A 27,448-nucleotide genomic window follows, 5' to 3' on the forward strand; every position below is an offset into this window, starting at 1 on the left:
ACACAAACACAGAATCACACACAGTGACACTGACACACACACAGAGACAGACACACACACACATGCACACACACACTGCAATCTGGCCACACTGAAACCCTGTCCCACCATTTGCAGATACTCCATGCATGCGCCCACTTCCTGCCTTTGGCTCTGATGTTCCCCACCCTTGGGATCCCCTTCCCTTCCCTGCCTGGCACACACTGCCTCATCCTTCAAGGCCAGGCTCCAATGAGAGCCCCTCTCTGTTGGTGTCATTGGCTCCTGATGCTCTGCATGCCACCCACGCCTTCATGGATGTCCACGGGGAGAAATGCACGCTTCCTCCAATGAGCTTACAGCGTGCCAGGCACTGTGCTAAGGCTGTTTCCCAAGCTTTCTTCACATCTCCATGAACTTAGGAAATGATGTCCTTTTCCAGTGGCCCTGGGGAGACTGCAGAGGTCAGGCAGCCCCAGCCCCGCAGTGCGTAGCAGGTTCCAGTAACTTCAGGCCCCTCCGCCTTGCAATGCTCCCAGCACCGAGGGGCTCTGTAACTCCTGGGGATGAGTACATAAAGGCCCATTTCACAAGAACCCCAGGAGGAAAGTGGGCCCAGGTCCTCATGGGACAGATGTGGAGCCAAGGCTTAGGGGGACCAAGCACAGTGTCTGACACACAATTAAAGAAGAATTATCTGGAGGCCACAGCTATTATTCTAAACACAAATGAGGCAATGTATACATACATTGACAAATTATGGAACTCTCTTCTCTTTGCACCTTCATACCTTCCCTTTAAATTTTTTTTTAAAGTTTTAGAATAATTTTAGATTTACAGAGAATTGCAAAGATAGTTATCATTCCACTTCTCACCTAGGTTCCCTATTTACCTGTTACATTACTATGGTACGTTTGTCACAACTAATTAACAAATATTGATACATTCACAACTAATTAACAAATATTGATACATTATTGTCAATTGAAGTCCATACTTTATTCAGACTTGCTTAGGATTTACCTATTTTTCTAGTTTTTATTATTATTATTATTATTATTATTGACAGACTTTATTTTTTAGAGTAGTTTTATGCTCATAGCACAATTGAGTGGAAAGTATCAAAAGTCCCATGTATCCCTCCCCACACGCAGGCACAGTCTCCCCCACCTTCAACATCATGAACCAGGGTAGTACATTTGCTGTAAGTAATAAACCTACATTAACATGTCCTTATCACCCAATGTCCATTGTTTCCATTAGGTTCACTCTAAGTGCTGTACATTCTTTGGGTTTGGAGAAATGTATAATGACATGCATAATATCAATTAACTAAGAAAGGCATAATGACAGTACCCACCACTATGGTATCATACAGAATAGTTTAGCTGCCCTAAAAATTCTCTGTGTTCTGCCTACTTACCACTCCATCCCCTACAACCCCAGACAACTGCTGATCCTTTACTATCTCCTCAGTTTTGTCTTTTTAAGAATTTCATATGGTTGGAATCACACAGTATGTAACCTTTTTATATTGACTTTTTTACCTAGTAATATGCACTTAAGGTTTCTCTATGTTTTTCATAACTTGATAGCACATTTCTTTTAAGTGCTGATAAAATTCCAATGATTGGATATATCCAAGTCCCTTCATTCATTCACCTACTACTAAAATTCCATTGATTGGATGTACCTGAGTTCATTTATTCATTCATCTAGGACATTTTGGATGCCTCTAAATTTTGACAATGTTGAATAGAGCTGCTATAAACATGCATATGCAAGTCTGGTGTAGACTTAAATTTTCAGCTCCTAATGTTCTTTTTCTGTCCAGGATCCCAACACGACACCAGGTTGCATTTAGTGATTGTGACTTTTTGGGTTCTTCTTGGCTATGGCTGTTTCTCAGATGTTGCTTGTTTTTGATGACTATGGCAGTTTGCAGAAGAATTGGTTAGGTGTTTCGAGAATGTCCCTAATTTGGAAATTGTCTGGCATGTTCTGGTTAGATTGGGATCATGTTATTCTTCTCATGATCACACAAAACTTAAATGATGAATGCTTTCTTTGGGAGTGTGAAAGGAAGTCTGAACACAATTGGTAAGAACACACTGGCTAAGGCTGGTAATTGAATGCATGTCTGGTCACCAGCTGCGGATTTGAAGTTCAAAAGCTGATTTTTCTCTCATGCCTGTTACTACCACGTAGTTTCTTGACCTAGAAGCCTGGCCCTACTTATGCAATCACCAGAGATTATTCATATAATGGGTGCAATTTGGTTCTGAGGTAAGTCTTAACTGTGCCAAACTTATTGCCAGGCCGAAGTTGTCAAAAATCAACCCTTCCTTCAAAGGTTACTTTACAAACAGACATAGCAAATGCTGAGCTGCTGCACTAAAGCAATATTAATTTGTTGGGTAAATAACGTGCATTAAAATACATTTATTATCAGAAAATAAGGAAATTGGGCTAAGCAAACATCAGTAAAATCTAATTCGTCTGGTAAAAAGCATTAATCTTAGACCTACTCAAGAATATTTGCATTCTGGGAGGCCAAGGCAGGCGGATCATGAGGTCAGGAGATCGAGACCATCCTGGCTAACATGGTGAAACCCTGTCTCTACTAAAAATAAAAAAAATAAAAAAATAAATAAATTAGCCGGGCATGGTGGCGGGTGCCTGTAGTCCCAACTACTCAGGAGGCTGAGGCAGGAGAATGGCGTGAACCCAGGAGGCGGAGGTTGCAGTGAGCCGAGATATGCCGCTGCACTACAGCCTGGGCAACAAAGCAAGACAAAAAAAAAAAAAAAAGAATATTTGCATTCCAAATTTAAAGTGCTCATTCATCATGAGATTTCAGGATTCCTGTTCAGGACAATGAAAGTTTTATTTCTTTAGAAAATGAACAGATAGCAGAGTGTGGATTCTATAGTATTACGTATGATTGCAAGGTGAAAACCTATTAAGTTTATTTACTTTAGAAAGAATGTTGCTATTAACCACATAATATTAACACATTTCTTAACTTTTATTTTAGGTTCAGAGGGTACATGTGTAGATTTGTTACGTAGGTAAATTGCATGTCACTGAGGTTTGCTGTACAAATGATCTTGTCCCTCAGGTAGTGAGCCTAGTAGCATAGTACCCAGTAGGTAGTTTTTCTAACCATGCCCCCCTCCCTTTCTCCCCACTCTAGTAGTCTCCAGCCCTATTATTGCCGTCTTTATGTCCACACTTACCTAATATTTAGCTCCTTCTCTTTTTTTTTTTTCTTTCCAAGACAAAGTCTTGCTCTGTCACCCAAGCTAGAGTGCAGTGGCATGATCTTGGCTCACTGCAACGTCCACCTTCTCGGTTCAAGCAATCCTCTTGCCTCAGCCTTCTGAGCAGTTGGGATTACAGGCACCTGCCACCATGCCTGGCTAATTTTTTTATTTTTAGTAAACACAGGGTTTCACCATGGTGGCCAGGCTGCTCTCGAACTCCAGACCTCATGATCCGCCTGCCTCGGCCTTCCAAAGTGCTGGGATTATAGTCATTAGCCACTGTGCCCGGCCTAGCTCCTTCTCTTATAAGTGAGAACATGCGGTATTTGGTTTTCTATTCCTGTGTTAATTTGCTTAGGATAATAGCCTCCAGCTGCATCCATGTTACTGCAAAGGACAGAATTCATTATTTTCCATGGCTGCGTAGATAGTATCCCATGATGTATATGTACCACATTTTCTTTTGTCATTTCACCATTGATGGGCATCCAGGTTGATTCCATGTTTTTGCTGTTGTGAATAGTACCACAATGAACATATGAGTGCATATTGTTTTTTCAAATTTTTATTTATTTATTTACTTTTTTGTAGAATGATTTTCATTTGGGTATATACCCAGCAGTGGAATCATATCAACATGTTTTTAGAAACAATGTTTAATGGTTGGTTCTGATTCTCAACACATTTGAAACCTAACTCCAATTTTTGTGTTAGGTTAAATCATATGAAACTACTATTTGTAGTAAGTCAAAAATGCTAGAATATCAGCCATTTGAATGAAACCACTTAATAATAATAGGTATTTTTTCTCAAGTAATAGGGCTATTTCAAAGCCTTTTACAGTGTTTTCTTTTTGTAAAAGTTTTTTTTTTTAGCTCTTCTATAATCAATTGTCCCTACAAATCAAGTTTTTTGATCACTTCTTTGCTTTTTGGATCTTTGTTTTTAAGTAAATCATTCTTAAACAGTCAAACACCCTTTAAAGAGGTCTGTGTCTCTTGGATAACATTTTTCAAGGTACTCCCACATACATGCACATAAGAAAGCACTCACATATACACACGCATTCCCACACACATGCTCACACATCACATAACCCCACACAAGTGCACATTTCCATACGCTACCTCCCTTCCTATCTTGGAGCAAAAGAAGGACCTAGAGAGTCTCCCTTTTGGATTTTCAGCCTCTAGACCACGTGTGCTACAAAAAGCACCAGTTTCTCCCTTGGAAAGCTGAAAAAGGGAGAAGGTAAGCTGCCCTTTCTTGGTGTTAAGGCTGAGAGTCACGAGGCACATTGGCTTATGACCACATCCCTTGCTTCACATGAAGAGGTGACAATATTTAGAAAAACCAAACCAGAAAAGCACCTCTGAAAAGACCTGTAAGGGCATTCAGCACTGAAGGATACCAAATTTGATTCCAAATTTGGAATCAAATGGGTGAGTATCTTCAGAGGGTCCTAATGCTCGGGGCCCAACAGTCAATGTCAACCCGTGATGGACTGTTCAAGGAGGACCTCACCTCACAGAAGGATACCCTTCTGTGCTGAATGCCCTTACACAAAGAGCAAAAAGACTCACACATGTGGCATGCTGCTTAGGAGAAGACAAGAATGAGTAGGGGAATGAGACTCTGCAAGGTTGGACCCTAATGCAACCTCATTTCTACTACCACTCAGTCATTTTTTCATTCATCCTAAAAGCACACAGGAAGCACCTACTATGTCCAGGTCCTCGGTGTTAATGATTGGCTGGAAATGCAGTCAAGAAAAATGGTCCTTACCCTTGACGGGTTAGCAGACAATAGGGGAAAAGTCAAGGATATCAGTCATGACCATACAGAGGTTAATGACTATGTTGGAGGGAAAGCTGTGGTGCTTTGAGTTGGGACATCTAGCCTACCAGAGTCAGACAAGAATTTCTCAAGGGCCTGCAATTATGCAAAGACAGCTCAACAGTGGGGGAAACGGGATGTTATCTCTTCAGTCATTATTCAGTGACCACTCTCAGCAAGGTGAAGTATCAGGCACTCAAGAGAAGATAAAATGAACATGGTTTGGCTCCTGTTCCTAGAACTGACCAGGTGAGTCTATGGCTCACACTCTGATGACTGCTGTAGTGGTGATACCTCATCACTCCGATGTTTTGACATCAAATTAAGAGGTGATGTTGTCTGGGGTGATGTTATTTTTGTGATAAACTTCTGAGTAAGGGCCATGTCCACTTGGAAGGCCATATCCTTTCCAACTAAGTACCCAATGGAGTTGATGCGAGTCTTACCATTGGCCATGTTTGGTTAAAGCAATGGCTTATTAGGAGGGTGTGAGTCATTGGATCATAAATTAATGAAAGAACCCAGATTGACTTCTTAGTACATTTTCTGTTGCTATAACTGAACACTTGAGACCAAGTAATTATGAAGAAAAGGAGTTTATTCAACTCACAGTTCTGGAGGGTGGGAAGTTCAAGATTGGGCAGCTGCATCTGGGAAGGGCTTCATGCTGCATCATAGCATGGTGGATACCATCACGTGGTGAGGATGCCTGTGAGAGCAGTGAACAGGCATGTGCAAACGAAACCAAACACAAATGGGACCTAGCCTTATAACAACCCACTCTTGTGTTAACTAATCTAGCTTCATGAGAGTGAGAACTCATTCCCACAAGACAACATTAATCTCCTAACGAGGACAGACCCCTCATGACCCAAATGCCTGTAATGGTCCCACCACCTCTCAACACCATTACACTGGGGACAATGCCTCTACATGAGTTTTTTGGGGAATGCACAGACCAAGAATAATAAAACCAAAGTCAACAGAATGGTGTGCAGGATGACACTACGTAGTCTCAATTTTAATAGAAGAAATCAGTCTCATATCTGCCTAGCCCTTGGGACAATTTATGGTAATTGATCCTTGTAGAGTTTGGGCCCTATATTTGGCCTCCTCCCCTTATGTGATGGAGGCAAGATGGAATTTTTATAAAGACACCTTAAGTCCTGGGCAAAAAAGAAACTCATTTAGGTGTGTATCTGATGGCCTGAAATTTTAAAAGAAGTTGTTTGAGGAGGCCATTATATATCTCAACAGCACCAGTTTTCTGAGACTTATAATCTCCTGTAGCACAATGACATCTACCAGGTGACTGAGAATGAACAAAGCTACAACCCTATAGAGATAGAATATGCCCAAGGACCCAGTATTGGCTCCATCCTGTCTAAGATGCCCTCAGTAGCTGTGTGAAGCTTGTGGGTACTGTACCTATGACCCAAAACATAATGAGTATAGAGGGTCATGGGCTTAGATCACAATAGCAGCAAGGCCAGTAACAACAAAGAGATTTGCCCATATAGCAATATTTAAGGTTTCTAGGAGTCACGGTATTCCATGGGGAGACACCCTACACCTCGCCACCAACCATTAGAGATGGGCCTGTCTAAATTTGGAATCAAATGGGTGAGTATCTTCACAGAGTCCCAGTGCTCAGGGGCCCAGCAGTCAATGTCAACCCATGATGGACTGTTCAAGGAGGACCTCACTTGTCCAGGACGTTGTCCACCAGAGTGAGAGAAGATTTGTTACAAGAAGGGAGTTGTGCCTGGGCCTGAATGCCCAGCTCCTGAATGGTCTGTGGTGAGCCCTGTCTACGGTCTTGGCAGGCAGGTCATCAGTCTCGGTGCCCTCAAAGCACCCGAGGGGCAGTCACTCCCTGCTCCTCCTGTCTCCAGGAAGCATTTACTGTGCTAATTACCCAAATTGCCTGCTTAACCTCACATCTGCCTGGTCACTTGGTCCAATAAGGTGTGCACTGGGGACCTCTTTCACTACCAATGGTACTACTACCTGTGCAAAGCAACATCTGCGGTCCTTCCCTTGCCACAGTTTAGACTAGAAAACTGTGAAAGGGCACAGCAGAGGTAGCACAAGGCAGTGGCAGCCAAAGCACAGGCACCCCACCGGCCGGCAGTGCCCTCCCGGGTAGAGCTTGCTGGTTGGCACAGTCAGTTAACGAGCCAAGAGCAGCGGGAAGCATGGTCCTTATGGAACACTGAGTCACCTTGCCGGCTGCTTAGCTGTCCCAAAATGTACCTGTGGGATTTTAACTCATGAATGTGACTGAATGATGACACAAAAAGGCTGGTGCCATTGAAAAAAGAATTTACTACAGTTCCCTCCTCCCCGCACCCCCATATATACACGTTTCACATTTGTGGATTCAATCAACTGCAGGTCAAAAATTTTTTTTAAAAACAATAAAAAATACAACAATGAAAAATAATGCAAATAAATAATACACTATAACAATGACTTACATAGCACTCATGTTGTATTAGGTATTGTAAGTAATCTAGAGATGACTTAAAGTATACAGGAAGATGTGCATAGGTTATATGCAAATACAACCTATGTATTTTATAGAGGGGACTTGAGCATCTGCAAATTTTAGTACTCATGGAGGTCCTGGAACTAATCCTCCTTAAATACCCAGGCATGACTGTACTCACCTTTCCAAAGAGAAGGAGCATGCCACAGCACACAGGACTTCAGCAGGAGAAATATGAGGTTTGGGTCAGGTGGTGAAAGCAGGAGTGAGGGAACACCTAGGCCAGAGCCCTTATCATCGTTTCCGAGGGAAAGTCGAGGCTGGATGGAGAACACGGTCTCGGATGTGCTGATTTGAATAATTCCAGCAGGCTCTGGGGCATGCGGTGTGGCTGTCTGGTCCTGTCTCTAGGTAGATTTAGGGTAAGGGTTAACACTGGCTTGGTGTGTGAGGTTTAGATGAAGGGAATGGTTGATTTACATGTGACAGGCGTGATCCCAAACATACTGTGTCATCTTTAGGAATTAGCTAACCCAGGGAGGGTCTGTCTCTCCCTGAATTTATAAGGCTCCCAAAGGTATCAAAACAGCATGAGTTGAAGAAATTAAAGCACATGATTAATACAACCACCCAGTCTCATAGATTAAGGAATCTGAATGTCACCATCATGCTTGGTTTTGTGTCACCTCAGCTTTTCTCCGCATTTGTACTTTGTTTTCTCAGACTAATTTTCTCTACTTTGTGGGAAACACGGGTGTCACCAGTTCCAAGCCAAGGAGAAGTGTGAACAATCCCAGGGAGAGATATGATAGGTTGGTCTTGAGTCGCATTCCTGCCACTGGACTTGTCAACCATGGCCAAAGAGCAGGATTCTATGATGAACGGCCCAGGCCTCTGAAACATGTAGTTGGGTTTGGAGGAGGAGAAACTATTCTCCCAGAAGGAGACTGCTGTTCCCAGAAGGGAGAGAATCTATAATGTAAATGCCTGGGCTGGAAGAAAGCTACGGATAAGGTCAACAAAGAGGTTTGCAGGGGAGCATTCAAGGTTTCACCTTAGGCTTCATCCAGACCAGGGGCTGCCAACCTTGCGAAGGATGAGGATGCTTTTACAACATCCTCACTCTGTGCAGAACTGCCCGTCGCAGCATTCAATCACAAACTGTGACTGAGAAACAACGTGATGGTAAGAGCAACAGTAGCTACCACTTGAGCTATTACTCCTTGGAATTTGTGTGGATAATCTCATGTAATCCTTGAATCATGCTTAGGAGACAGGTACTGTTATTATTCACATTATGGAGAGGAGAAAATAAAAGATCACTCAAGACCAGACAGCTAGTGAACGGTGGGCCAGAGTCCAAAACAGGTCATTGATTCAAAAAAATGTATTCACATAACCTATGTTATGTTATCAAAACATAATCTATGTTATCAAAAAGTGCCACACGGCCGGGCGCGGTGGCTCATGCCTGTAATCCCGACACTGGGAAGCTGAGGTATGTGGATTACCTGAAGTCAGGAGTTAGAAACCAGCCTGGCAAACATGGTGAAACCCCGTCTCTACCAAAAATACAAAAATTAGCCTGGCCTGGTGGTGGGCACCTGTATTCCCAGCTACTTGGGAGGCTGAGGCAGGAGAATCACTTGAACCCAGGAGACAGAGGTTGCAGTGAGCCGAGATTCTGCCACTGCACCCCAGCCTGGGCAGCAAAGCAAGACTCTATCTAAAAAATAAAAAATAAATAAATAAAAGTGCCACAATAGCATATGGACACTTGGTAATGTCTTTAAATACAGTTGCATTTTATTTACCACAATACTATCTACGGTCATTTGAAAATGAATTGTACATTTGTTTACAATAAATGTTACTAATTTTTATTTTTTCTTTTAAAATATTTTTTAGGCTTGGTACGGTGGCTTGTGCCTGTAATCCCTGCACTTTGGGAGGCTGAGGCGGGGAGATCACTTGAGGCCAGGAGTTTGAGACCAGCCTGGCCAACATGGAAAAACTTTCTCTTTAATAAAAATACAAAAATTAGTTGGTGGTGGTGGTGGTGAGCCCCTGTAACCCAGCTGCTCGGGAGTCTGGGTCATGAGAATCACTTAAACCTGGGAGGCAGAGATTGCAGTCAGCCGAGATCGCACTGCTGCACTCCAGCCTGGAAAGACTCTATCTCTAAATAAATAAATAAATAAATAAATAAATAAATAAAATATTTTTTAGAGACAGCATCTCACTCTGTCACCTAGGCCAGTGTGCAGTGGCACAGTTATAGCTCGCTGCAGCCTTGAATTCCTGGGCTTCTGTGATTCTTCCACCTCAGCCTCCCAAGTAGTTAGGACTGCAGGCACACACCACCATACTCAGCTAAGTTTTAAGTTTTTTTTTTTTTTTTTTTTGTAGAGACAGGGTCTCATTTTGTTGCCCAGACTTGTCTCGAACTCCTGGACTCAGATGATCCTCCTGCTTTGGCCTCCCAAAGCACTGAGATTATAGCCACTGTGCCTGGCAATATGTTGCTAATTTAATGGCCTCATGAATCCCTACATCTCCCCCTTCTAGCCCTATGTCCTCTATTCTCCCTACCCCAAGCCAGGCCCTGCTCTGGAGTCCTTTGGGGTCACCACTTGGAAAACCCTGAGATAACACAGGCTGCCACTCCCGAATGACCAAGGGGAAGAAATTCCAAGAAGAGGACCAAGAAGAGGAAAAACAGTATAGGCATCCCATAACCAGCTCATCCTGAAAACTTATACACCATTTCAAACGTGGCGGAGACAAACCCTACAGAGGGACGGTGTCATCCGAGTGTGACAAAGGGAGAGATAGAGAATTAGACTCCGGCCCCTGGAGCAGGTTTGATTTAGTAACATGGTCCCCCTTCTTTCAATTTAAATGATCTGAAAACAAAAAAGGGGCCAGAAACCTGTTTCACTCTCCCTTTAAAACAATTATCGGAATAAATTCAACAACTTAATTTGTCTTAGGCTTAGAACTTATACTAACAAAATGTTGTGACAAATTTTCATATTTAGCAGTAATGTGATTTCATATTTAGCAGTGATCAGGCTGATTTTGGCTCATGTCTTTCCCAAATTTGGTTGCAAGACTCGTATTTCCAGTTTTCAGAAACATCTGTGACTCCATTGAGATAGCATGTGGCAACCTTATCCAGGAAGACCAGTCTGATGTATGAAGAGTTTTTCCTTCCTGTTTCATCAAGTTTATCTCTGTCTACCTGATTTATAATCATGCTATGCATCTGCATAGCACAATATCATTGTCAAAGCCCTTCGCTTTGTATTATTACTATATTAGATCTTTTTTAGATTATTTTATTTATTTGTTTGTTTGTTTACTTTTGCAGAGACAGCATCTTGCTATTTTGCTCAGGCTGGTCCTGAACTCCTGGACTCAAGCAATCCTCCTGTGTTGGCCTCCCAAAGTCCTGGGATTACAGGCGTGAGCCACTGCTCCCAGCCCCATCTGATCTCTATAGTCCTCAATAAGGAGTAGCCATTATTATCACCTGAAATAAAGATGAGGAAACTGACTTCTTTAGTGACTTCCCTCAAGCTTGTTGAAGTGTTCCATTTCAACAAGTACTAGTTTGCTAAAGTTAGGCCCAGCTCTCCCATTCTAGTAGAGAAAATACAGTATTTTTTTCTCACTCTGCTGGAAAAAGATGAAAAGTGATACCACAATCCAAAACTAAATCTGGCAGTAACTGATGCTTGCTTCTAGGAAGAGTCCAGCAGAAAGCTGCACAGGGGAAATCTTGGTACCTCTTCAGTTCACAGCCTGACCTGGTTTGGCTTCGAGAAGCAGAGAGGACCACAGAAAAGGAGAGAAAGAAAGGGAACAGATACTTCCAGGGAGGTGTGAGACAAAGGGTGAGTAATTCAAAGGCTAGAGAGGGATAGTGAATATGTGCTCACATAAAACAGGTCACTCTCATTTAATAGGTCTAAAGACTTTCTCAGCTCTAATTTCTAGGGTGTCAATAGCTATTTAATGACTTCATGGTAAGGTAAGAAAGATGTTGTTTAAGGAACAGCTACAAAACCTCCCAGCTGCCTACAGAAGGGCATTAGGCTTGATCTAGAGGCAAAATATGTCCTTTAAGAGTTCCTCTGTGCTGATTATTAACTGTAATCATTGTGGGGCACAAAAATATGTTACATATTGTAGTTAGAAACACAACAAAGGATTTTTTTTAGTTTTTTTTTTTATTTCTATAGATTTTTGGAAAACCAGTGTTATTTGGTTACATGAATAAGTTTTTTAGTGGTGATTTGTGAGATTTTGGTGCACCCATCTCGCAAGCAGTGTACACTGAACCCAATTTGTACTCTTTTATCCCTCACCCCATCCCAACCCTTTCCCCCTGAGTCCCCAGAGTCCATTGTGTCATTCTTATGCCTGGTGTATTAGTTCGTTTTCATGCTGCTGATAAAGACATACCTGAGACTGGGAAGAAAAAGACGTTTAATTGGACTTACAGTTCCACATGGCTGGGGAGGCCTCAGAATCATGACAGGAGGCAAAAGGCACTTTTTACACGGTGGCGGTAAGAGAAAATGGGGAAGAAGCAAAAGCCAAAATCCCTGATAAACCCATCAGATCTCATGAAACTTATTAACTACCATGAGAATAGCATGGGAACGACCATCCTCCATGATTAAATTACCTTCCCCTGGGTCCCTCCCACAACACATGGGAATTCTGGGAGATACAATTCAAGTTGAGATTTCAGTGGGGACACAGCCAAATCTTATTATTCTGCCCCTACCTCCTCTAAATCTCATGTCCTTGAATTTCAAAACCAATCGTGCCTTCCAAACAGTCCCCCAAAGTCTTAACTCATTTCAGCATTAACCCATAAGTTGACAGTATGAAGTCTCATCTGAGACAAGGCAAGTCCCTTTTGCCTATGAGCCTGTAAAGGCAAGCTAGTTACTTCCTAGATACAATGGCAGTACAGGTATTTGGTAAATACAGCTGTTCCAAATGGGAGAAATTGACCAAAAGAAAGGGGTTACAGGGCCCATGCAAGTCCAAAATCCAGCTGGGCAGTCAAATTTTAAAGCTTCAAAATGATCTCCTTTGACTCCAGGTCTCACATCCAGGTCACACTGATACAAGAGGTGGGTTCTCATGGTCTTGGGCAGCCCTGTCCCTGTGGCTTTGTAGAGTACAGCCTCCCTCCTGACTGCTTTCATGGGCTGATTCTGAGTGTCTGCAGCTTTTCCAGGCACACAACAGAGCAAGCTGTTGGTGGATCTACCATTCTGGGGTCTGTAGGACAGTGGCCCTCTTCTCACAGCTCCACTAGGCAGTGCCCTAGTAGGGACTATGTGTGGGGGCTCCAACCCCACATTTCCCTTCTGCACTGCCCCAGCAAAAGTTTTCCAAGAAGGCCCCACTCCTACAGCAAACTTTTGCCTGGGCATCCAGGCGTTTCCATACATCTTCAGAAATGTAGGTGGAGGTTCCCAAACCTCAGCTCTTGACTTCTGTGCATCTGCAGGCTCAACACTGTAGGAGATCAGTCAGAGTGGTGGGAGAAATTATAGGGAAAGGGCACAAACCTTCTGAAAGGTCAGAAGGCTCTGCAAAGCTTCGGGGAGAATAAGATAAAGGCAGCTGTTCTCTTACCCTGAGGCAGAGGGTGAGAAGTAGGTACAAGGGAGTGCAGGGGAATTTATCTAAATAGGCTTATTTATTCATTTTGACCAGAAAACGACCTTTGATCATCCGAGTGTGTGACCCGTTCCTTAAAAGGAGAATAATAAATGTTAATTACCCACAGACAATGTTTGCTCCAGGCTTTCGGCATTATGCCTGTACTAAATAAAAGCAAGCAGCTCCAGCTTACCGAGGCTGCTCTTTTCTTTGGTCCCTAGTGCCAGCAGCCCCCTAGCTGCTCTTACACTGCATGCCTGTGTCTGAGTACTCCTTTCATCTTTCGCTTGGCCAGGGTCTGCGGGATGTACCCAGCAGCTGGTGCCCCTGTGAGACTCAAAGCTGCCAAGGCTTGAGGCTTTCACCCTCTGAAGCCACAGCCTGAGCTTTACACTGGCCCCTTTCAGCCATGGCTGGAGCAGCTGGAACACAGGTCACCAAGTCCCAAGGCTGCACACAGCATGAGGACCCTGGGCCTGGCCCCCTAAACCACTTTTTCCTTCTAGACCTCTGGGCCTGTGATGGGAGGGGCTGCCCTGAAGGTCTCTGACATGGCCTGGAGACATGTTCCCCATGGCCTTTGGAATTAACATTAGGCTCCTTGCTACTTATGCAAATTTCTGCAACTGGCTTGAATTTCTCCCCAGAAAATGGGTTTTTATTTTCTATCACATAGTCAGGCTGCAAACTTTCCAAACTTTCATGCTCTGCTTCTCTTTTAAAACTGAATGCCTTTAACAGTACCCAAGTCACCTCTTGAATGCTTTGCTGCTTAGAAATTTCTTCCACCAGATGCCGTAAATCATCTTTCTCAGGTTCAAAGTTCCACAAATTTCTAGGGCAGGGGCAAAATGCCACCAGTCTTTTTGCTAAAACATAACAAAAGTCACCTTTGCTCCAGTTCCCAACAAGTTCCTCATTTCCATCTGAGACCACCTCAGCCTGGATTTATTGTCCATATTGCTACCAGCATTTTGGACAAAGCCATTCAACAAGTCTCTAGGAAGTGATAAACTTTCCCACATTTCCCTGTCTTCTTCTGAGTCCTCCAAACTGTTCCAACCTCTTCCTGTTACCCAGTTCCAAAGTCACTTCCACATTTTTGGGTATCTTTTCAGCAACACCCCACTCTACTGGTACCAATTTACTGTATTAGTCTATTTTCACACTGCTGATAAAGACATACTTCAGACTGGGAAGAAAAAGAGGTTTAATTGAACTTACAGTTCCACATGACTGGGGAGGCCTTAGAATCATGGTGAGAGGTGAAAGGCACTTCTTACATGGTGGCGGCAAGAGAAAATGAGGAAGAAGCAAAAGGAGAAACCCCTGATAAACCCATCAGATTTCATGAGACTTATTAAATATCATGAGAATAGTATGGGAAACAGACTGGGCCCCATGATTCAATTACCTCCCCCTGGGTCCCTCCCGCAACACATTGGGAATTCTGGAAGATACAATTCAAGTTGAGATTTGGGTGGGGATAGGGCCAAACTGTATCACCTAGCAAAGGATTTTTATGCTCATATTTTTCTTAGCCATTTTATTCAAAGCAGTTAGATGCCATAATTTATGCATCATCTGGAATTACTTCAATTCTTTCTGCGGATGGTGTGATTGATAATTGTTAAAAATGTCAATAATTGTCCTAGTGTCCAAAATGCCCCCCAAATCAAATAACCTTTGAATTGCTGAATGTAAGTGCAGGAATGTATAGTGGAGATCATGTAGGTCAATGCCAACAGTTTAAATCCATCCATTTGATTAATTTGACAAATATTTGCCTTATTTGTAAAAAACTAAAGCCCCACCTGTCAGGTTCCCCTCAAGTACTAAGGGCAGAATTGAAAATGCACAGATTTCTCATATTAAATGGAAGTGGAACACTTCATAGGGCAAGTCTGGTCTCATAGATAATTCTCCTTACACAAGTAAGTTGAGACCTCACCTTTAGGGTCTTCTTGTCCCTCTCTTGATTACTCACAGGGACAGCTTTTGACTACCTGGAGACCACTCCCAGGAAGTCTGTGAGGAAGCTGGGGCTTGGTTTACCGAAGACTAAAAGTGCTGGTGTCCACCTGGTGGCAGCAGCCATCTAGCCCCAGAGACAACTCTGGGAGAGCTACTGCAGGAGGAGCCCATAGCCCAGTGAGCTATATGGAAAGCCATCACCTTTGCCTTATTCAGTGCTCATAAGAACCAGAGATGTCTTTTTCACCTACTCTTGGGTACAGCCAGCAAGCTGCCTGGTTGGTGACAACTGACTGGTGTATTAAGGACACTCCTCTATGGGGCTATAAGCTATTGATAGCCACTACTGCAGCCTCGGGAGACATTTTTGTAACCCTTGTGGATGCCATGGAAAGGATGCATATGAGGTGAGACAACATGAAACGAAGTGGGTGACTGGACCCTCCAGCCCTGGTGGCCAGCATCACTGCCTCAATCCATTATTGGACTGGAAATGGTAATCTTGCCACTAACACAATAGGCTCAAAAGTTAAACCTCATCTGAGTGCCACAGAGAATAAAATGGCCTACTGGGACTGTGGTTCCTCTGGTTCCTCTCCACAGTTGATCTCTCAGTCTAAAGGTGACAGGGATCCTTAGCTCTGGGGGTGGGGCCTGCCTTTGTCTGGCAAATACAATACATTGGTCCTCTGCTGTCACCTGGTGGCCATTACTGGTGTGCAGTGGTAATTGACAACTGTCATCATGGAGTTGCCATTCGGTGAAGCTGGCAGATTCTGGCCACACCATAGTGGCACTGGAGACTATTCTGTGCTTGGTTTAGTATCTGGTTCACTTGTAGTTAGATGATGCCATGCTGTTCACAGCAATGGTGCCCCCAGTAGTGGGCTAATGGACAAAACATTCAGCACATTTCATGTCCTTGGTCTCAGGTTGGCACCATTTTTAAGTGGTAAGATAGACTTTGGAAGACGTGACTGAGAAAATTGCTAGATAGATGATGCTATCTGCACTGTGGCCTACACGTCTTTAGCAGACAGCGTGAGCATTACATGCAGCTGCTCCTCAGAGGAAACATTCCCCTTGGAAGAGGTGTTTGGAGAAAATCAGGACAGAAGAGGCAGAGATTCAGGGAGATCGGTTCTCTATGTCCATGATTTCACCATAAAATCTCTCAACCACTGCTCTTTTTCTTTAAAAAAAAAAAAATTGACCCTACCACCTTGGAATCTTCACTGGTTTCATCATTATTTGACACCATCAGTGACAACACAAAGAGGGTGACTCCAATCTGTTGCTTCTACCACCCCCTGGTTTGGGTTATTGAATATGGAAGATCATACGATTAATTGCCAGAATCTGTGAACCGTAATGAACTCTTTCAGTGGCTGAGTTCTACTACCGTACCCAGCCCTCATGATTGGTGACCCATCGATGAGGAAGGACTGGGTGTGGGTGAGTACTTGATTAATAAAGATGGATGTAGCAGACCTTGAATTAGGACAAATAGATTATGTCACTGTCGAAGGAAAGGAGCACCCCCAGTATTAGGGAGAAACCACCCTTTACATTTCAGTATATAAACCAATTTCAGTTCATTTTTTTTGTATCAAGTAATAGTAGATATTCATATTTTTCTTATGGATATGCTGTTATTTCAGTACCTTTTGGTGAAAAGAATTTTCTTTTTTAAAATTTCTTTTTAAAATTCCAATAAAATATGTATATCATAAAATATGCCACCTTAACAATTTTAAGTGTATAATTTGGTAGTATTAATTACATTTGTTATGCAACCATCACTGCTGTCCACTTCAAGAACTCTTTTAATCCTATAAAACTAAAACTCTATAAACATTAAACTAACTTCCCATTCTCACCTCACCAGTCTCTGGCAGCCAACATTCTACTTTTGGTATCTGTGATTTTTGACTAGTTTAGGTACCTCATATCAGTGGAATCGTGCAGTATATGTCTTTTGTGACTGGCTTATTTTATCTAGCATAATGTACTCATGGTTCATCCATATTGTAGCCTATGTCAGAATTATCTGCTTTAAGGTTTAACAAAGCCTTTACTTTTAGGATGACTGAAATATTGCTTGGCCAATGTTACCCTGCATAGAACACATGGAAATGTTAAAATACACATTTCTGGGCCTCACTCAGATACTGTGGTTCAGTTTGTCTGTGGTGGGGCCTGAGAATTAGCTTTTTTTTTTTTTTTTTTTTTTTTTGAGATGGAGTCCCGCTGTGTTGCCCAGGCTGGAGTGCAGGGGCACGATTTTGGCTCACTGCAACCTCCACCTCCCTGGTTCAAGTGATTTTCCTGCTTCAGCCTCCTGAGTAGCTGGGATTACAGGTGCCTACCACCACACCCAGCTATTTTTTGTATTTTTTAGTAGAAATAGGGTTTCGCCATGTTGGCCAGGCTTGTCTCAAACTCTTTGCCTAAGGTCGTCTGCGCTCCTCGGCTTCCCAAAGTGCTGGGATTACAGGCATGAGCTACTACCCCCGGCCAAGAATTAGCATTTCTAAAGCTCCCCAGCAGAAGCAGATGCCTCTGGCCCACCTGTCACCCTTTGGGTAGCACAGATTTTCATCTTTAATATCACTGGTCAGATATATGGTGATGTTAGTTTAAAATGTTGCTGAAAAATGGTTTGTGACAAATCCCAGCCTATTCTGTGATGTTTATAAATTGAACGCCATGAGCGTTAGAATTGGGTGGACCTGGATTTCTCTGCTGTCCTGACTCTTGACAAGCTATGTACAACTCACCTCTCCAGGCTTTCAAGTCCCTTGGTTTATAATTGGGAATAAAACTACTTACCTCTTAGGGATGTAGTGAGAGTTATATGAGGGGGCGAGTGAAAGGCTCAGAGCCCTTATAAGAAATAGACTTGGTATGTCACAGCAGATGCTTGATGTATATATATTTTAGAAGCTCAACCCCAGCAAACACCCCCTGGCTGCCCCCACCCACAGCCTTCTGTGTCATCTCCTACACTCATCAATGTGTTGTCTTGGTTTCCACTACTTCACTGCACTTCTAATATGTGAAACCTAATTGGTTAGTTCATCTCTCCCCTATCCAATATCTTGCACAGTGCCTGGGACATAGTTGATGATGAATAAATATTTCTTAATTGTGTGAACTACACATAGAGGCCATATTAGTAGTCTTCAACTCAGGTTGCACATAGAATTGCCTGGAAATTACCTAGGATATACCCCAGAGATTCTAATTCAATTAATCAAGGGTGGTATTTCTTAAACTTGGCTGCATATTAGAGTCACCAGGGGAAATGTAAAATTGCACATGCTCAGGCCCCATCCCTGGCCAGTTACACCATAACCTCTGGTGCTGACGTCCAAGCACCAGTGTTTTTGAAAAGTTGCCCCAGGTGACTCCATCATGTAGCTAGGGTTGGGCACTGCTGGGCTAGATGGGGAAACAATTTAAGTACATCAAGAGTGGACTAGTGGGCCTGGTGCAGTGGCTCACGCCTGTAATCCCAGCACTTTGGGAGGCTGAGGGTGGATCACCTGAGGTCAGGAGTTCGAGACCAGCCTGGCCAACATGGTGAAACCTTGTCTCTACTAAAAATACAAAAATTAGCTGGGCATGGTGGCACACACCTGTAATCCCAGCTACTCGGGAGGCTAAGGCAGGAGAATCACTTGAACCCAGGAGGCGGAGGTTGCAGTGAGCCGAGATTGTACCACTGCACTCCAGCCTGGGTGACAGAGCGAGACCCCCATCTCAAATAAATAAATAGCCGTTAAAAAGAAAAAGAGAGTGGACTATTAATGTGTTCTTAGGTAAGACAAATACGAAATTAAGAAGAGAGTGAGTCCCTTTTTGCGTATGTCTAATAAAATCTAATTTTCTTCCTTTCCAACTCTGTTGATTAATTTAACTGCTGAGTGTACAGGGTTGTTCTCCTTCAGTTTCACTTCTCTATCTTTTTGGCTAGTTGCTATTGCTGCAGGGTGGCTGTGCTGGGTTGAATAGTGCCCACCAAAAATTTATGTCCATTCGGAATCTGTGAATATGATCTTATTTGGGAATAGGGTGTTTGCAGACATGATGGAGTTAAGATAAGGTCTTTCTTGATTAGGATGGACCCTAATCCAATGGCTGGTGCCCTTATCAGGAGAGGGAGATTTGACACACACGCAAGCGAAAATTCCACGTGAAGACAGAGGCAGGGATTAGAGTGATATGTCTATAAGCCAAGGAATGTCAAGGATTCCAACAACTTTAAGAAACTGAGAGAGAGGCACTGAACAGATTTTCCCTGAGACCCTACAAGAGAAACTAACTTTGGTGACATCTTGAGGCACTTCTTGCCTCCGTCACTGTGAGAGAACACATTTCTGTTGCTTTAAGCCACCTAGTCTGTGTAATGCATGATGGCACCCTGAATAAAATAATAGTGACTTAAGGGGTATACATGATCTCTATAGCATCTAGGTATCGCGTTCATTAAGAAGACTAAAGTCGTATTTCTGAAATCATTCTTTTATTTTGCACACACATAGCTGCTATTTATTGAACTTTCTCTAACTCCCAAGTCCATGTTACCATGCAATGAAATGTGACAAATTCATGTCCTGCTCAGAAGGCTAAACTGGAAATTCATGAATGTGTTACATATTTAAACTTTCATAGAAGGCTCCGATCAACAAAGCAAAACTTCTACAGATAAAAAGTAGATGTGTACGCTTGTCACTCTTGGGCCCATCAGCACCTGTTCCCTATCATATTGCTGAACTCTGCAAACTCCAGAAAGGAAGGTTTCTTTTCCAAACTTCAGAGAAGCTGCAGATCAAAAATTTGGGCAGTTGCATCTGATTAGAAACTCTCTTCTTCCAGTGTGAGAACGTTGGACTGAAAGCGGCGTAATATAAAAAGAGATGGTTCTCTGTCAGGGAGAGGTCAGCTCTAAAAAAAAAAAAAAAAAAAAAGAAGGGGATGAAAACTTCTTTGTTAGTTGTTATGGGCTGAATTGTGTGAATTGTGTCCCTCCCAAAACCTAAAAACCGTAGACTTCAGTCCTAACCTCCAGTACCTCAGGGAGTGTTTGTATTTAAAGATAGGGGCCATTAAAGAGGTGGTTAAGGTAAAATGGGGCTGTTTGGGTGGGACTTCACCCAGTGTGAATGGTATCCTAACAAAAAGAGACGAGGACACAGATCCACTCAGAGGAATGACAGCGAGAAGGCTGCCATCTAGGAGTCAAGGAGAGAGTCCTCAGAAGACACCGATCCTGCTGACACCTTGATCTTGGAATTTCAGTCTCCAGAATTGTGAGAAAATATATTTCTGCTGTTTAAGCCACCCATTTGGTGGTATTTTGCTATGGCGGCCCTAGCAAGCTAATACAGTAATCCTATGCAGCTTATCTGCAGGATCAAGATATTGTTTTAAGCTTTAGTGCCTGTATGCATCTGTATATAAGCTGTACATCTGTCTGTATAAATACGCATAGATGGATGTCTAAATGGGTACTCTTCTGTTAACATTGTTTATCTCTGTGTGGTGGGATTATGGATGAAGTTTTAAAATTCTTTGTATTTTTCTGTTGTGTTTGAATTTTTCAAATGATTTGTATGTCTTAATTGTGGAAAGACCAAAAAAATCAACTTTTAAAAGAAAAAAAAAAAAGGACCTCCCTTCAATAGTAATTTTTTTTGGCTTAAGTGGCCCCTTTTCTCATCTGGGACAGATCTGAAATATTGAACAAACAGAAAACCTCCAGCCCAGAACGGCAGACACCAAAACAACTTTGTTGTGACCCAACATTTCTTGCTGCCTGGGCGCTTTTAGAAAAAGCCTTATTTGTTTTGTGATATTAGTTATCAAAGTGCTATTTATCAGGAAATCTGCTTTGTTCCTATTTTTCTTACATAGATAATATGAAAAACCTCAGAAACTCTCCTTTTAAACTCAAAGCGCACAAATAAGACTAGAATCCCAGATAAATGAGCTCCTTGCTGGTGTGCAAAATTAATGAAAGCTGCTGCATTTAAGGATAGAGATCAGTAATAAGCCTTATTTCCACAAGAAAAAGTTTGGTCTTTTAAAAGCAATACTTGGAGTTGATTAAATCTGTTATTATTAATTAGATTTTCTCCTCTGTGATGAACAAAAAACAATCAAAGGCTTTGAGAGCTGTGAGAAAGACTTTGAAGATTATTTGACTCAAACTTTCCTCGGTGCACAACACCCCCCACCCTAACTCGACTGTAGGAGAAAAAACTGAGAACAAGACGAGGTGTGGCGACACCTCCACCATGACGTAGCACCTCGGCCACAAACAGCTGCAGCAAAGGCTTGGTTCAGTTGGAAACGTCACCCGGCAGAATTCCAAAGGCCTCAGTTTAACAGTGAGGTGGTCCCATCACAAGGAGATTCTCAACCTTGGCTGCAAATTCAAATCACCTGGGGGAGAGTTTTAAAAGTCCACATTCCTGCGCTACTATGTTGGAGACATAGATGGAACGAACGGTCTGGTGAGGGGCCTGGGCATCAGCATTTTTAGAGCTCCTTGTAGGTGATTCCTGTGCATCACCAGAGTCAAGTGCCACTCCGGATGAACCACCTCATCTACTCTGCTCTGCAACAGACAGCCTCAAACCCACCCCCAAACACACGCTGAGACTCTGATGTGGTCACAGCAGCTGTGAAAGTGCTAAGTGCCTCTCACGTAGTCTCTGCATATGAGTAAAGGAAAGGGTGTTGTTACCTGTAGGGGTCTTTCACCTGTCACCCTCGGAAGAAGCTGATGAGAAAGGCGCACAGGGCCTGGAAGGGTTTCCAACAGTGTTCCCAGGCCTTCTTCTTTGCCTCCTCATTCCCTCCGGGCCTGGGTCCAGGCTGGGTAGGTTTGGCTGTGGGTCGGGTGGTGGGTTTGGCTTTTCCCAGCTCTTCCATCGAGTCCTTTCCCAGCTGTGTAGCTTCTGTGAGTTTCACTGTGGCCTTGGGCCTCAGAGATGGCGTCCCAGCCTCAGGCTGTTGGTTGGGCGCTGGGCTGCCCTTGAGGCTGGAAGTCACCTGCTGCATGTGGGCCTGGGGCCCAGCCTCCCTGCACACAGATGGCCTCAGCACCGGGGCCCCCTGGCACGCATGGTGAAGGCGCCTCAGCTCCTGCAGGGCTTGATTCCAGTAAGGTTTGGGGTCAGCAGCGAAAGCCTGGCACATGCTGGGCTGCCCCCTGTACTCACACCAGTATGTCTCCTCTGTGTTGCGGCAGTCGACGCGAAGCCAGACTTCTCCAGCACCTTGCCCCAAGCTGCTGGGGCGCATAATGCAGGAATCTCTCCCTCCAGTCTGGAAATGGAATTCCTCCCCAGTGCTTCCTTGCTTTTGCCTCGGGGCCTGACCCAAAGTCCCCAGGCAGGACAAGGTCACCAGCAGGAGGCAGGGGATGAACTTCATGGCGATACTCTGATAAACTTGCCTGCAACCCTGCACCAGGAGCGAGAACCCAAGTGGGACGAGTCACCCTTTAAAGGGTGCTGTACAAAAGACTCTTTCTCTGCAAGGGTGGGGAGGGTGTTTTGCAGCAAATGAGAAACATGCCCACAGACCTTAGACGCGTAACACTTGGCAGGGGCAGAGCAGCCACCAGGGGCCGCCCACCACAAGCAAAGGGAATGGTTTTCCTGCGTGCCTCAGAGAGATCTGCCCCAGCCCTGTCACGCACAAAGCACTACACACAGCTTTGGGGCTGAGGGTTTTACAGTTTTCCAACCACAGGGAGCTTGCTCTAAAATTGGCCCTTGTACGGGGACAGCCTTCTTTGTCAACATTTGGTATATGCCAAGGTGTGGCAGTGGAATTCTGGAAAGAGAAGTTTGCAGCTGGGAGTCTGGGCTGCCTCAAGGCTCCCTCCTGCTCCCTGGAATCCCCATCTTGGGGGACCATGGGTTTAGTTAATCCAAAGGAAGCCAGAATTTTGTGAGCCTAGGTGTTATGAGATGGCCCAGCAAATGCAAGAAAAGACTATGTGAGGTTGTGTGAGGAAGCGTGTGCCAGAGGGACACAGAGACACTCCCCCTCCCACCCACTGAGCTGAGAGTCACCTGGTGTGGCCTCTGTGGGGCTGTCCCGCCGTCACCGTGGCCACAGGCCACAGTGCTGCAATGTTCACTTCCCTTCTTATTACATGTCTGACAATTGCACCAACTGAATGATGACGAGGAAGGCATGCAAATATATGTTCACACTGGGATTCAGTCTGTTTTAGACCATAAATTCTATTTCAAATTCAATTGAAATAACACAGTTTTAATTATATCACAGGAAAATATGATTTTAAATATTGTTATTATTGTTCTAAAAATAGAAAAAAACAAAATAAATTGAAAATAACTTTTGGTTCTGTGTCAAGAATCATAGTTTGGTATGGTCATAACTGTCCTTTGGTGACCCTTCCAGAGGGCACTGTGGAGTGGATCAAAGGTGGCAATTTGCTGTTAGGAATAGGGTTGACGGATATTGGGGGACTAGTTTGAATGTGAGGGATTTATCTTGGCTATCCCACGTGGGGTAGTTGGTACCTGGCACAGCCTTCCTTCCACCTGGATATCCTGGGTCCCGAGAAGACCTAGTAGGGCTGGAACTAAAGCCAGGCTGAGCTTTGGCAGCCACTGTGTGTGTAGCGGTGAGAGCCTTCCAGAAGAGGGCGTCACCCCAGGTGGGGAGCAAAGGAAGCTTCCAAGAAGTGGTGCCAAACCTTCAAGACAAGTCAGTCAATTTGTCAGGTTGAGAAAGGTTAAAAGGCAGGTGTTTTTTGTTTTTTTGGCCTCATTCTGTCACCTAGACCGGATTGCAGTGGTGTAATTATAGCTCACTGTAGCCTCCAACTCCTGGGCTCAATTACTTCTCCTGCCTCAGCCTCTCAAGTAACTGGGACTACAGGCATGGGCTGCCACACCCAGCTAAATTTTTAATTTTTAATTTTTAGGGACAGGGTCTCACTCTGTTGTCCAGGCCGATCTCAAACTCCTGGCCTCAAGCAATCCTCCTGCTTCCTTGTCCTCTGGAGTCACTGGAATTACAGATGTGAACCACCTCAACCAGCTAAAGGTAGGTTCCTTTTTTTTTTTTTTTTTAGACAGTCTTACTTTGCCACCCAGGCTGGAGTGCAGTGGCACAATCTTGGCTCACTGCAACCTCCACCTCCCAGGTTCAAGCGATTGTCCTGCCTCAGCTACCTGAGTAGTTGGGATTACAGGCGCCTACCACCATGCCAGGCTAATTTTTGTGTTTTTAGTAGAGATGGGGTTTCACGACGTTGGCCAGGCTGGCCTCAAACTCCTGACAAGTGATCCGTCCACTTCAGCCTCCCTAAGTGCTGAGATTACAGGCACGAGCCACTGCGCCTGGCCAAGGGCAGATTCTTAATGCAGGACAATGCTTCCTGCAAGGAGTGCTCCTGGAGTGCAGGTTTATGGACTGCTGAAATGTCAAGGGCAAGGAGGCAGTGGTGAGAATCAGGCTGGAGAGGTGACTCAGGGTGTGGTCCGCAGCCCCCGTACCAATCCACAGGGCCAGTTCTAAGACAGAGGCTTGCCCTTTGTGTGCTTCCAACTCAGGAGCCCCTGGAGTAAACAGCACTCCAAGCCAGGTTCCATGTCGTGGCCAGAGGAAGGCAGCTGTTCAGCTCCAACTTCCTTTCCCCCACTCGCCACAGTGTTGCAGGGAACAGCTTGCTAGACCCATCTAGCTGCCCTGAGGTTATGGCCAGCGCTTTTCAATGCCCTAGTGAGGCTGAGTTTACCCTGCAATGGGAACTTATCATAAGAGCTCTAATCACACTCTTCCTCTTTTCACTTTTGGGACAAGCCAAGCCTCAAGACCTTTGCACTAGTCGTGCCCACTGCCTGAAAATCTTTTCCTTGAACATTGCATGCCTGGCTTCTCCCTGCTACCTTCACAGAGGCCTTCTCTCGCTATACAATGTAAATGAGCTCTTCTGTTCCTCTATCACTTCATCCTGCTTTAATCCTCTTGAAGGCAGTGATTTCTCTCTCTTTTTTTGAGACGGAGTTTTGCTCTGCCACCCAGGCTGGAGTGCAATGGCGCGATCTCGGCTCACTGCAACCTCCGCCTCCTGGGTTCAAGCAATTCTCCTGTCTCAGCCTCCCAAGTAGCTGGGACTATAGGCACATGCCACCACACCTGGCTAATTTTTGTATTTTTAGTACAGACAAGTTTTCACCATATTGGTCAGGCTGGTCTTGAACTCCTGACCTCAGATCATCCACCCGCCTTGGCCTCCCAAAGTGCTGGGATTACAGGCATGAGCCACCATGCCCAGCCCAATTTCTCTTCTTTCTTATTTGCTTGTTAATCTTTTAAGTGTGGCGTGTCATGATCCGATTTGCACTGTAAGAGATGGCTGTGTTGAAAAAGGATTGGTGGACAGGGAGGCTGTGCACAGGGAGGGTAGTGGGCAAGCTGGCTCTGTATGGGCTGAGTTGCTGTAACAAAAAGACCTTCTCTATTATGAACCAGTCTTCCAGGTTCATGCCTGGAAGTTCTTCAAATTTAACACATGCCTTCCAAGGTTTGTTTGATTGCTGCCATTTCCACTGGAACAAGTCCAGGATCTGCAGTTTTGTCTTAGTAGACACTTCACTTACTTACTGCTGGCCTAAGCCTAGTCACTCAGCCACATCTAGCTGCAAGGGAGGCTGGGAAACATAGTCCCCACCAGGTAGCCTTTGTCTAGCCAAAACTCAGGGGGCTGGAAGCCTAAAAGAGGGGAATGCCTCACTAGCCAAGAGACATTATGAAAACCGTAAGAGGATCTCATCAGTGGGGATGGAGAGGAAGGCTTGGTGACCAAGGGTGGATGGAAGGGAGGGGGAAAGCAGACTTAAGAGATTCCTCCACCTCCAGTGATAGGGTGAAGGTGGAGAAATTCAAGAAAGGGAACATGGTGGGTAGAACCTGTGGGGATGTGCAGGTCAGGACAGTGGTTTAAGGCAGGGGCCATAAACTATGGCCCACGTGGCCTGCTTTTGTAATTGTTGGAGAACACGGCAATATCTATTCACTGACATATTGCCTATGGCTACTTTTGTGCTACAACAGAGTTGAGGAGACATAGGCCACATGGCCCAGAAAGTGAAATATATTCAGTCTGACCCTTTTCTTAGAAAGGTTGCCAACCTCTGGTTTAAGGTGCATCTGGGTGGAGACATGTCATGAACACAGGGTTGGCTGGAGCTCTGTGTGACGAGAGAACCAAAGGGAGCAGGTGAGGTGATGAGCGAATGAAATCACCCAAGGAGAGAGTGAGGGGCGGACCAGAAGAGAACCTGCGAATGCCACCTAAATTTAAGAACTGGAGAGATGAGTGTTGGAAGGAGACTGAGGAATAGACAGCCATGCCCCAAGAGGACACTGGAGAGGGCTCTTTTGGGAGCCTGAAGGGAGATCTTTGTAAAGGGGATGTGTTCACAAAAGTCAAGTCCTCGGTGACCCCGACAGGAGCCCTTCAGGAGTGGTGGGGACAGAAGGCAGGTCACGCGGGTTGAAGAAGCAATGGAAATGAGAAAGTGGACATAGAGATGTGTAGAGAGTTCTTTCAAGGAAATTATTTCCAAAGAGAGAGGGAAAAAAGAAAACATCTTGTACTACCAGGCTGAGTGTGCAATGGGGTTGAGGAAAGGCTGATTTTTTTTTTCTTTTTTGAGACAGAGTCTCGCTCTCTCAGCAGGCTGGAGTGCAGTGGCGCGATCTCAGCCCACTGCAACCTCTGCCTTCCAGGTTCAAGCAATTCTCCTGCCTCAGCCTCCCGAGTAGCTGGGACTACAGGTGCCCGTCACCACGCCCAGCTACTTTTTGTATTTTTAGTAGAGATGGGATTTCACTATGTTGGCCAGGATGGTCCCGATCTCCTGACCTCATGATCCACCCCCCTCGGCCTCCCAAAGTGTTGGGATTACAGGCATGAGCCACTGCGCCCGGACAGGCTGATTTTTTTTTTTTTTAGCAAAGATAAGAACTTTAGGACCATATCCTTCCACTGTGTTTGGTGATTTGAGATACTGAAAAATAAATAAATAAAAGTTGCAAGAGTGACACTAGGAGTATTAAGTTGGCTTGAATAACTTTAATTATTTAAATGGGTGATAGAAAAATCAGGTTTTCAAAAAATGGGAAGTTAAAAGATAATTTCCTCCAGAAG

General features: G+C 44.3%; 1 protein-coding gene and 1 long non-coding RNA gene across 6 annotated transcripts in view; one reads left to right on the forward strand and one right to left on the reverse strand.

Moving 5' to 3' along the window:
* The first annotated feature begins 16,474 nt into the window (after positions 1–16,474).
* LOC129058919 (uncharacterized) overlaps positions 16,475–27,448 on the forward strand; it is a 61,191-nt gene continuing 50,217 nt past the window's right edge. For all 5 annotated transcript variants that reach the window (XR_008524362.2, XR_008524364.2, XR_008524363.2 and 2 more), the window contains exons 1-2: positions 16,475–16,692; positions 24,215–24,336. This is a non-coding gene — a long non-coding RNA (uncharacterized LOC129058919). The remainder of the gene's footprint in view (positions 16,693–24,214; positions 24,337–27,448) is intronic.
* On the reverse strand, positions 19,758–22,714 carry FGFBP2 (fibroblast growth factor binding protein 2). Its single transcript, XM_002814616.5, has 2 exons — positions 21,992–22,714; positions 19,758–20,187 (listed from the first exon to the last, which is right to left on the reverse strand). The coding sequence occupies exon 1, from the start codon at positions 22,681–22,683 to the stop codon at positions 22,012–22,014; it is 672 nt and encodes a 223-aa protein (XP_002814662.4). The 5' UTR covers positions 22,684–22,714; the 3' UTR covers positions 19,758–20,187; positions 21,992–22,011.

Source organism: Pongo abelii, chromosome 3 (assembly GCF_028885655.2).
Source record: "Pongo abelii isolate AG06213 chromosome 3, NHGRI_mPonAbe1-v2.0_pri, whole genome shotgun sequence".
NCBI lineage: Eukaryota > Metazoa > Chordata > Mammalia > Primates > Hominidae > Pongo > Pongo abelii.

What these genes read in the sequence shown, in the direction of transcription:
- FGFBP2 (XM_002814616.5), bottom strand. Translation starts at nt 22,683, where the DNA reads ATGAAGTTCATCCCCTGCCTCCTGCTGGTGACCTTGTCCTGCCTGGGG.